General features: G+C 46.6%; 2 protein-coding genes across 2 annotated transcripts in view; both read right to left on the reverse strand.

The window, feature by feature from the left end:
• Positions 1–461, reverse strand: part of ZAR1 (zygote arrest 1) — a 3,984-nt gene extending 3,523 nt beyond the window's left edge. The window contains exon 1 of the mRNA XM_034670951.1: positions 11–461. Within this exon, the coding sequence (XP_034526842.1) occupies positions 11–461 (451 nt within the window). The remainder of the gene's footprint in view (positions 1–10) is intronic.
• Positions 462–1,146: 685 nt separating this feature from the next.
• Positions 1,147–7,343, reverse strand: SLC10A4 (solute carrier family 10 member 4). The gene is made up of 3 exons (XM_019797249.2): positions 6,581–7,343; positions 5,598–5,808; positions 1,147–2,367 (listed from the first exon to the last, which is right to left on the reverse strand). Exons 1-3 carry the CDS (start codon positions 7,174–7,176, stop codon positions 1,858–1,860), a joined length of 1,317 nt encoding a protein of 438 aa, XP_019652808.2. The 5' UTR covers positions 7,177–7,343; the 3' UTR covers positions 1,147–1,857.
• Between the last annotated feature and the right edge of the window lie 4,467 nt (positions 7,344–11,810).

Here is an 11,810-nt window from a genome sequence, read left to right on the forward strand (position 1 = left end):
CCGCCCGCACCCGCCGCTCCCTCGAGGCCAGGGCCGGCCAGGGGAGCGGAGTCGCGGACCCGGCGCAGCAGCGTGCGCCGCCCCAGCGAGCACTGCACCGAGGCGTCGCGGCGCGGGTTCACCTGCACCGCCACGTCCCGGCTGCTGGCCCTGCGGGGCCGCGGGCCCAGGCCCGGGCTCACCTGCGACAGGAGGGCCATGAGCTGCGCCCGCTGGTAGCTGTCGAAGTACTCGGCGGCCGTCAGCTGCCCGCAGCCCGGGAAAGACGACACGGCCGCCCCGGCAGAGGAGGACGACGAGGAGGAGGACGCGGGAGCGTAGCCCCCGCCACGGTGCCGCCAGCCACCCCCGCCCGCCTCGCCCTTGCTCTTGGCGGCCGGCGGGTAGGGGTACGGGTACGAGTAGGGGACGCACGCCGGATACATGTAACCGTCCAGCACCTCATCCCCCAGGGCAGCCATAAGCGCAGCCCCGGGCGCTCCTGCAGCCGCCCTGCCCTAAATAGGCAGCCCTGCGGAGGCAGCCGGCCGCCGACCCCACCGCGGCTCCCGGCGCTGCGCGTCACCGGCTCGGGGCCCGGAGTGCCCGCCTGGGTGGCCTGTCCCTGACCTTCTCTGTGCGGGACTTTTCCACACCTGCAGGTCGGCACAAATACCCGTAGGTGATCGGGAAGGTTGTTTTCTTCGGGATGCAAGAACTGATTTGTAAGTGAGCTCGCCAGAGGTGAGGAGGATACCAACAAAGGAGCGCAATCACCGGGATTAGCTGAGCCAGGTGGTCCCCATGCCTCGATTATTCCAGGTGTCTGCGCGGCCCGAGAAGCTGAGGCGAAGCTGGGTGCCTCTGCCTGGCTAGTGGTCAAAAATGCAAAAGTTTGGGGGACGTGCTTTGGGTCTGTTACCTATGATCTCAGTTTAATTATCTCAGAACTGCTCTGAAAAGTCTACCCCTGGCACCCTTTCGGGAACCCCAAAGGGAAAGCACTCCAAGGCATCCACACCCAGGCTAATTGTTTTCTCCCCTGGAGCACGTCCTCCCCTCCCCCCAACCCCTCACCTCAAGTGAGTGCCGCGAGGTACTGATGTCTATTGTGGTGGACAGTACTACAAATTGTCCTAACCAAATTATCCCTCCAAAAGATAATTGATTTGCCATGCGTCTACATAAATGCAGAAACCAAATCAGTCCCCAACTGAGAAGAAGATGCCTTGTTCCCTGGAAAAATGTTAGCTGTTCATTACTAATAGATACCAGATATATATTAATGTATTTTTTTGTGTTGATTTGATACAGGTTTCACAATAAAATACTGTATTTCATTGTTTAGTTGGCCTGTTTGGGGATTTTTTTTTAATACAGGTCAAAATTCAACACTATCAGATATTCATAAATTGAGCAAGCACTTTGTTTTTTACAACAATTACATTAAACTCAATTATGCTTTACAAATTGCTTTACAAATTATGCTTTACCAAAAAAAAATAAAATAAAAGCTTGTTTTTACTCATATAAGATAGTGCACCAAAATGCTACATTTCCAAGACCCTGTTTTCTAAGAGTTTACATATTTGAAATAGTCATAGGTACTGGTAATGATAAAAACCAAAGAGCACATTTAACATGTTCAGGCTTTACTTTAGCAGTCCCAGGTGCAAGTTATATTATGACATTGATTTGTAATTTGTGAAAACGCTTGGTTAACACACCAATGCAACCTTACAATGGGAAGATCATAATTGTGACACGTGTGGTAATGTGAACCATTTGTTATCCTTTATGTAAACCACATTCACTACCACAGACCATAACTATGAAATAATATTTCATCAGGACAGAAGCTCCTCTGTATCTCCATGTTTAGAGAGAAGTCTGAGTGGTTTCCATCACAATTAAATTATCAGCTCTCACTGTGCCATAGGAAGCGTCTGCCATCTCCTCTTTTAGTTTCTGATAAGAAATATCTGTATCTTCATCTTCTTCTAGAGGATCTCGCTTATGCAATATTTTGCTTCCGTACACTTTATATATTAAAACCAAAACCCCTGCTTCTGCAGACTGGAAAAGGGCATAAAGCAAGGGAAACATGTACATACTTCCTATGAATTGTGGTGGGAAGGCCAGTTTCAGAATGGCAGTACAGAGCTGCACATTCTGACTACCCGTTTCCAGGCAGACAGTCCTCTTGCAGTTGGGTGGAAGATGGAAGAGAGTAGCTAAGCCGTAGCCTGAGGCATAGCCTGCCAAAGGCATAAAAATTGCTATCATGTAAACACTTGCAGGAATGCTCGACAGCAGTTCAGGTCCTAACATAGTGCCAGTCATTATGAAAAGGACCACCAGCGTCACTAGCAGAGACCACAGGGAAACCTAGTAATAGAAAATGAATAGACAAACCATCAAAAACAGGATAGTTGAAAAGGAATTCAGGCAAGCGAATCCTAGGCTCTTGGAAGAAGTCTCACCTCTCACATAATGGAGATCTTTGCCATAAGCTGTCTTTGATAAAGTTCTCCTGAGGATGGATAGATCACCTCTTCAGGATGAATGTGGGTCCTTGCTGGACAGTTCTAATTGTGGGGAGGCCTGTCCTTACCATGAGTGACAATCTGCCTTCCCTAACAACTAGCCATTATCTTGGATAGACCCCTCAGGACCAGCATAGACCAGACTCTTGTTTAAAAAACAGGAGGGGAGGGGTGCCTGAGTGGCTCAGTCGGTTAAGCACCTCCTTCAGCTCAGGTCATGATCCCAGGATTCTGGGAGCAAGTCCCACATCGGGCTCCTTGGTCATGGGAAGACTGCTTCTCCCACTGCCCGTACCCTCTGCTCGTCATTCCCTCTCCTGCTCTCTCTTAAATAAATAAAATCTTTAAGAAATAAATAAAAAATAAAAAACAGGAGGGCAGAGGGGCCTGGTGGCTCAGTCAGTTGAGCACCGACTCTTGATTTCAGCTCAGGTCACGCTCTCAGGGATCAAGCCCAGCAACGGGCTCCTCGATGAGCTTGGTGCCTGCTTGGGATTCTCCCTCCCTCTCTGCCCACCCCCTCTTTTTCTCTTTCTCTCTCTCTCTAAAACAAAAAAACAAAAACAGGAGGGGAAGGCTACTCTTCTTCAGGCAAATTGTCTCCAGACTTTCATAAAACTCTGTCGTGGGAGTCCTGACTGTTCTGAACATGTGTTTAATTTGTGAGTGTACCTCTTAAAAACAGCAGTCAGAGTGGAGTCCAACACACCAGGGATGGTCTGGTAAACAGAGTGGGCAAATGAACATTACCTTCCCTGAACAGGACCCCCTGTTTTCCATAAGAAATTAATTCTGGTTTTACACGTGAGATAAAAAGCTATTAAAATTTATGAAACATATGTGATATTTTCAAACTTCAAAAAACTTCATATTTCAGAGAAATAATAGCAATATTGAAACAACTACCAGCTCTTGGATTATGAAGTGAAAAATGTAAACAGAGGATGTGAGGAATTCTCTGTAATTCTGAACACTGTTTCTCTTTTTCACCTGTTCATGAGAAACCCCCCACCTGGAAATCTCTAATGATGCCTAAAAATTCTTACATATAATAGATGGATTTAAGATAAAGTACAACTGACTCTGTATAAGACACTGCACTGTCTTGATGTCTGACTGGTACATTTCACTCATTCAAGTAAGACAAGCTATGAAAATAGTAAGGTGGAAACCTAAGAACTCCTCTCCTAGTTCTCCCTCATGTTAGTAGTTAGCTAGGGTTTTTTTTTTTTATTATTTAAAAAAATTTTTTAATAGGGTTGGGGGGTGGGAAGTGTCTGTGAAGGAAACCAGAGATCCAGAAGGAGAGTTTAAGTGTTGCTTCTGGTTTGCTAGCTATCTGGGGGAAACCCCTTTGGAGTCTGTGGGATTGGCATATACTTTATACTCTTTTAAAAATTAGTTAAAATTTATCTGGGCTAGTAAAAAACTCTATGCTAGAGGGTGCTGTAATTACAATATAAAGTACCCATGCTACAAAGGTACAACGGGCAGAAACCAAACTATTAGAAATCAAAACTTTTTTTAGGTACTCTACACCCAACATCGGGCTCGAACTCATGACCCAGAAATCAAGAATTGCCTGCTCTACTGACTGAGCCAGCCAGGCACCCCTGAAGCTTTTCTTATATTAAGTGTTATAAAGCATGCTTTATGAGTGTTCTGGTTAAGGGGTAGGAATAGGTTCACCTTAAATTCAAAATTAGCCAATCTTATTGAACTATTACTTAAATATATTTATCTGTTTTCAGTATGGGAATAGCTTATTTGATTGACTTTCTCTTAGTTTCCTAAGGTTTTATAGTATTAGCTTAATAGTATTAGCTTAATGATTAAGCTTAATAAGTGCTTAATGCATTTCAAGATTATTTGTAGGTATATTACATATGTAATATATAAATATATGTATATTTACATGTATATATAAATTTGTTACATTCAAAATATATATGTTTATTATAGAGCACATTTTTTTTACTCAAGACTGGATATATGTGTATAAAAGAACACTTTATTTCTCATATTAATACAAGTTAGCTTCTCTGAATAATCAGATTTTAGATTCATTTATTATTTATTTAAAATTAACTTATTTAATTAATTAAGTAAAACACAAAAGATTATGTCTTTTTAAATCTACATAACTGAAATATTGGAGAAACTCTTTTCACTTAAATGAATTTGCCTGTGCATTAACAGTAATTACTTATGTATTTTGAGTAACTTCCTAAAATGAGAGTCCTATTCAAGGTTTACTCTTACTTAATATTTTTGAGTTTTCAAAGAAAGCTTAGTTGACAAATATTTAATTTTTTCTCCAGTCCACTACTACAAAATTTCTACTCCTCCAAAAGCATCAGTTGTTGTGTTTTTTTTTTTTTAATAAAGCAATAGTGGAAATAGTACACAAAATAATAGGAATTCTCATCCTTTCACTGGTTTAGAAACCATATGCAATACTGCAATGGGGAAGGAAAAACACACAGATTGACTAATGGTAATATATTCCTCATTATTTATCCAGTAACCAATCTTATTTTGTGCTTTAAAGCCAATATTTTGTGTATTCTATTGCCTCAATGTGATTTTTAAATTACTTTTGGTCTTATTAGTGTCAACTTATTTTTAGAAAAGTAATAAAACATTTTAAAGGAAACTTCTACAGAGTTTCTCAGAATTAGAGTTCCACTTACTGGACAAATTCAATTCATATAATTTTATTTCACCTGCTTTGATTTTTAGTACCGCACGATTTGTTAGTGGAAAATATGTTGCCAATTAATGGCACTGAAATCTCTTTCCCCATGATATGTTTCCTCCCGTTAATACTAATAGTTCCGTTATGCTGTTTTTAATTAAGCTATGTCTTAATTAAAGCTATGAGTTTTGAAATTCCAAAAGATAGAAGTTATCTTTGTGGCACAAACTTTTTTTTTTAAAGTTTATCCATGCAAGGGCTGCCAAGGTTTCTTCCTTATCCCTCTTTCCCAAACTTCTTAGTATTTCGGCCAGGGGTCAGAGACCAAGGACTCTGTAAATACATAAAGTACATAAAAGGAAGAGTGACCTTACCTTCACAATGTAGTCCGCCACCCGGTTGTATTTGTACCGAATGAAGACCCCCAAGCCAATGGGGATGAGAGTGCTGCAGAGGGTCAGGGTCACTGCCCCCAGCGGTAGTAACTGCACCAGGGGGGTGTCGATCCACGCCCGGCTATACAGCCACAGGCACAGGGGCATCAAGACTAGGGCCAGAAGCGTAGAGGAGATGGTCATGATGATGCTGCAGAAAAGGGAATGGACGGAATTCAGAATGGGCTCTGCGCCAAGAGTCTCCCTTGCACGTTGGGTAACTCTCTCCTGCACATTGGGTAGAGGAGAAAGAGACTGCAAGTCTGGAGCCTGAAGTGTGGGGAGAACCCACTTCATCCGAGGAGAGTGCCAAGAGAACAGCACCTCTAAGCCCAACTGAAACATGAACCCCAGGATGGGGGGCGGGGAATCTGAGGGCTGTTGCCCGAGCTTTATAAAGCCTACTGAGCTTGCTACAGTCTGCATGAGTCTGAGGGCAAGGAACATCTTTCTTTCTTTTTTAATCCTCCAAAGGACCCTGTTAGACATGGTAAAGCTGCTGAACATGACTTGTTGGACTGAACTCAATTATATTGTCCTCTTTATGAGATCACTTTCTTTATTGGGGCCAAGAGCCCTATTTTGTTTTGCATTTCCGGCGAGACCTAGCTTCAGGCTTCCCAGATCCCTTTGTCTTTCAGAGGCCAAAGACCTCCGCTGATAGCCCAACCCTGGGGAGGATGGTCAGAGGGCCGTCAGAGCAGCTCTGTCCCCGTCTAGATCTTTCCCCCTACAGCACTACCTCTTCACATCTGCCTTCACTTCTAAAGCCCGGGCGTCAACCTCTCCCTCCACTGTCTTCTTCCCTCTTTCACGCCTCTCTCTCCAGCCGCCTCTCCTTCCTTTCTCCTCCATCTCGAACCCACGGCTAAGCGCGACTGCTTGGAACGGGAGAGATGCCCAAGGATCAGGCAGCTCCGTACCTGAGGTTCATGTCGCCGTCAACCAGCAGGGACATGAGGTTGGAGAGATTCCCACCGGGACAGCAGCCGCACAGGAGCACCGCCACGGCGGCCACCTCGTTGAGCGAGAAGGCCAGGGCCAGCAGGAAGGCGAGCAGCGGCAGCAAGCCGAACTGGCAGAGCGCGGCCAGCAGCGCGCCCACGGGCCGGCGGACGTGCTCCCCGAAGTGGTTCACGTCCACGGTGCAGCCTAGGCCCAGCATGGTGATGCACAGGGCGGCGCCCACGAACACGTTCAGCCCGTGGTTCAGCGGCGTGTCCCAGAACGGGGTCTGGGGGTGCGCCCAGGGGTGGGGGAACAGGGACGGGCCCAGGCTGGCCGGGCCGCCCGCCGAGCCGCCGGCCGTCGGCTCGGGGGTGGGCGTGGGGCCGGGGCTGAAACCGACGCTCGGGCTGGGCGCGAGACTGAGCCCGGGGCTGGGGCCGGCGCTGGAGGTAGGGGCGACGGGCAGGTCCGAGCCGGGGCGCAGGCTGCTGGCATTGGGCGACAGCGTGTAGTTGTCAGGCTGCAGCGAGGACGGGGCGAAGAGCAGCGTCGCGTTGTCGGGGCCGTCCATGGCGCGGAGGCCGGAGGCTGCGGGTCTGCTGTTCCCTGTCCCTGCGCGCCGCTCCCCGTCCCGCGGTCGCCGCCGCCGTCCGCCCGCGGGTCCGTCGGTTCGTCGGTCCGCAGCGGCAGACGAAGCTCGGTCCCCAGCCCCGGCTGCGCGGCGCTGACGTCTCCGCGGCGTCGGGAGCGGCGTGAGGGCTGGGGGGTGGGGTGGTCCTCCGCGGGCCGCACCGAGAGCGCAGCCCCCCGGGGTGAACCCAATCACTGCGCCCCCGCGCCGGGCAGGCCCCGCCCCGCCGCCGAGGCCCTCCTTTTAATCACCAGTAAGTGGTTCTGTGAGAGTGTAGCCAGGGGCGGAACAAAGACCTGACAAAGGACAAGAAGAGGAAAAACCGTGCCTGGCTGCCGATCAAGTTCTCTGATGGGCTCTGCTTCTTTCATAATGAAATCTGGAGGGAGAGAGAGGGGAAGGGAGAGAGCGAGCGAGCTTATCCAAGCACGCACAGAAAGTGCATACACTGTTCAAATAGCCTGCGACCCTGAACATCGAGAGGGGTCCCTGACTTAGCACGAGCGGTTCTCTGGTAGCGAGACACAGTATCTGCCTTTAATTTGCTAACAGGCTTTTTAATTTTTTAAAATAAATTTTACGTCAAATAAATAATTTGTTAACAGTTTTTAAATAATACCGGTGGGTTTGGCAGGTGCGTGGGCATTATTTCATTTGATTCTCACCGCGGAGCCTTGAGAGATGCTGTTAACTCAGTTCTTACACATGGGGATCCAAGGCACAGGGAAACCGCAGCCGCACCAGCCAGACCCACAGGCAGTACCTGGCTGAATGGGCACCGTGGTGCGTCGTTAGAGAGGTCAGTGAAGAGCTCTGCTAAGGAAAGGCTCCGTGAAAAATGTGTTTTGGAAATTGTTAGATGGGGAGAGGATGTTTGTCAGCGGCCATAAATTTAGGAAGTGTTACAAGTACAGCCCTGGCATTAGGATTAAAGGACTGAAAAGAAATAAAGTGGTGGGATTCACTGCTTCAGACAGGTTTATCCCCAAACAAACCAAATTCAGAGTTCACGGCACTGTTGACTCAACAACTTTCAGTCAGTCCTCCGAGGCATCTACAAAGGAGAGGGACCTCTCTGCACACCAAGGAGGTGGAACCATTTGAGAAGGCATCTATCTGTCATGAAGCCACAGCCGGTGAGTTGTGAAAGCCAACAGGAGGATTTTCTAGGCAGATGTCTTAGCTCAGGGTTAGTTTGAGGGGAGCCAAGACCCTAGAGTGAATTCTTCCTCCCGGGGGCTTGTCCTCCCCCCACTTTTTTTTTTAAACATTTTTATTATATTTGTCAGAGAGAGAGAGACTAAGCACAAGCAGAAGGAGTGGCAGGCAGAGGGAGAAGCAGGCTCCCCGCTGAGCAAGGAGCCCAGAACCCTGGGATCATGTCCTGAGCTGAAGGCAGACGCTTAACCAACTGAGCCACCCAGGCGTCTCTTTCCCCCCTTTTCTGACACTAGAGGCGAATGGGTGACTTCCATTTCCCAGTGGTGGACTGAGCTCCTGTGTTTCATCTTTTCTCCTCCCCAAATCTCATGAAAATGACAGAGACTATGAAAAATAAGATTAAATTCACAGCATACTGCATTCATAATCATAATTTTTTTTCTCCATTAGACCATAGATTCCATGGGGGCAGAGCTGCTGCAAGCATTTAGGAAAATAATGTGCCATCATACTTTCCCAAAACACTAAACCCAAGAAAACCATGCAGTGACTTCTATTGAGCTTTGAAGGAAGTGGAATGTGACCAAAACTAATCCGTTTTCCTTTAGGCTTATGTAAGCAAAACAAAGATACTCAGATATACAAGGAACAAGCTCCCCAGATACTTTCATTAGACAGGTCTATCCTGGGGAGCCGGGAAGGACAAGACAAGGAGGAGGCCCTGCTGAACCTTTACTTTCTTCCAACCACAGGATGAGATAAGCCCAGAACACAGACGGCAGAGGGTGAGGGGAAGCCTCACTCTGCAGACACCGCCCCCATTGCCCCTCCTCGTGTTAATGATATTAAAATCCACAATCAAATTCAATAAGCAGTAATTAGAGGCAGACCAACTCATCCAACTAGCTCCTCTGTTGGTTTGGGGAGGGATTGGGGAGGTGATTAATACAATGGGTGAAGAGCAAAAAGCAGAAAGCGATGGGCCTCTTTTGTCAATCAGCAGGCTCACAGTAAACCTGCCCTTTGGGGGCTGCTTGGGGCCTGCAGACCTGTCGTCTCCCTGCTGATGTGGTTATTGTCGATGGAAAGAAAGCAGATGTTCCTGCCTCCCCTCTTCTTTCTGATCTCCTTCACTATTTAGAAGACAACCCCAGGAGTAGAAAACAGAGGTCATAATCCAGGTGTGGTAGTGGCATGGGTCAATTAGCCTCTGCAATTACCTTCCTCTTACTCTCGCTGCCACCATGGAGGGTGTGGCCCACCCAGAGGAGAGGGAATGCATAGAAGGGAGAGACAATAACACAGCACTTGGAAAATATGTTATAGAGGGTGGGGGAGGAGAGAATAAATTTAGAACCTTGTTGCACACCACACACCAAAAATAATCCCACATAGATTAAAGGGTTAACTCTAGGGTGCCTGGGTGGCTCAGTGGGTTAAGTGTCTGCCTTGGGCTCAGGTCATGGTCTCAGGGTCCTGGGATCAAGCCCCGCATCAGGCTCCCTGCTCAGTGGGGAGTCTGCTTCTCCCTCTCCCTCTGCCCCTCCCCTCTGCTCCTGCTCTCTCTCTCACTCACGCTCTCAAAATTAATAAAATCTTTAAAAAAATAAAGGGTTAACTATAATAGTAATGATGATGCAAAAAAAATATTGGAGAAAAATATTGGCTAATATTTATCTCATCTTTGGATAAGGAAAATCACCCTAAGCAAAAAAGCAACAGAAGAAATCCTAATGGGAAGCTCACTAGATACAGCCACATAAAGGTTTTAAACACAGCAGTAAAAACGGCCTTGAAAAAAATTAAATGCAAATTACAAAATGAAAAAAAATATTTGAAACATACCTAAAATAAAGAACTAATGTCATTAATTTATGAAATGGGTTTTACCAATTAATGAGAACAAACTACACAATAGGAAAAAAGGCAAATGATATGAATAGACACACAGATGACAGAAAGGAATGCAAATCACCAGTATACTTACAAAAAAAAAAAAATTACACTAAGTAACCAAAGAAATTAAAGCAACTAGGGGCATCTGGGGGTCTCAGTTGGTTAAGCATCTGCCTTAGGCTCAGGTCATGATCCCAAGGTCCCAGGATCGAGCCCCTGTCAGGCTCCCTGCTCAGCGGGGAGTCTCCTTCTCCCTCTGTCCCTNATATATATATATATATATATGGAAACAATAGGAACTTTTTTCCCCAAAGATTTTATTTATTTGACAGAGAGCACAAGCTGGGGGAGTGGCCTGCAGGGGAAAGGGAGGAGCAGACTCCCCACTGAGCAGGGAGCCGGATGTGGGACTCGATCCCACAATCCTGGGATCATGACCTGAGCCAAGGGCAAATGCTTAACCGACTGAGCCACCCAGGCACCCCAAGAACATTTTCTTTAAAGTGAGCGCTACACTGAGTGCTTACTGTATACAGAGAATCTTCTAAGCCTTTACATGGTCCATCTCCTTTAACTCTTACAATAGGCTTAATCAGGTTAGAAATTTGCCAGGTCACTTCCTAGCAGGGAGAGAGTCAGGATTGGAACCCACACTTGTGGATCCCAAAGTCTGCTCTCCGAAGCCTGATGCGGTGTGGTTAAACAAGCGAGTGCACCAACACAGGGGACTGCTGCACAGATGCCCAGCATCGTGTTTATAACCACAGTTCTTATTCTGGACTTCACTGATGAATCCCAGCACCTCCTGAAATGAGCTATGAACTTTTCTGGATATGTACATATTTTTTTCCTGGAAAAGCGAGTCCTTGACTTTTCTCAGGTTCCTGAAAGAGTCCCAAGACCTATTTAGAGGAATAATAAGGAAGAAATTCCTGTGATAAAATCTTAAGTGATAAAACAAGTTAAAAAGCTATCAACACACACACTCATATTCTAGTAAATATATAAATATATATAAATTTAGAGGGAATTTCTCCAACATATAGTATATCAGAGTGGTAGTATTAAAATGATCTTTAGGCGCACCTGGGTGACTTTGTCGGTTAAGTATCCAACTCTTGGTTTTGGTTCAGGTCATGATCTCAGGGTCCTGAGATCCAGCCCCCCACCCTCATTGGTCTCTGTGTTCAGCTGGGAGTCGGCCTGTGATTCTCTCTTTGCTCTCCCCCCTGCTCTTGCACGTGTGCACTTTTCTGTCTCTCTCTCTCAAATAAATCTTTTATTTCGTTTTTTTATCTTAAATATTTTATTTATTTGGGAGAGAGAGAAAGAAAGAGAGAGCACGAGCTGAGAGGGAGGGGCAGAGGGAGAGGGAGAAGCAGACTCCCCGCTGAGCAGGGAGCCGGGTTCAGGGCTCGATCCCAGGACCCTGGGATCATGATCTGAGCCTAAGACAGATGCTTAACCGACTGAGCCACCCAGGTGCCCCTCAAACAAATAAATCTTTTTTTTTTTTT

This window comes from Ailuropoda melanoleuca, chromosome 11 (genome assembly GCF_002007445.2).
Source record: "Ailuropoda melanoleuca isolate Jingjing chromosome 11, ASM200744v2, whole genome shotgun sequence".
Classification (NCBI taxonomy): Eukaryota; Metazoa; Chordata; class Mammalia; order Carnivora; family Ursidae; genus Ailuropoda; species Ailuropoda melanoleuca.

Coding starts and splice junctions, on each gene's coding strand:
- SLC10A4 (XM_019797249.2), bottom strand. CDS start 7,176: ATGGACGGCCCCGACAACGCGACGCTGCTCTTCGCCCCGTCCTCGCTG. Junction 5,809..6,580: donor GACGGCGACATGAACCTCAG/GTACGGAGCTGC, acceptor CCTTTTCTGCAG/CATCATCATGACCATCTCCT. Junction 2,368..5,597: donor TGGCGGACTACATTGTGAAG/GTAAGGTCACTC, acceptor TTCTATTACTAG/GTTTCCCTGTGGTCTCTGCT.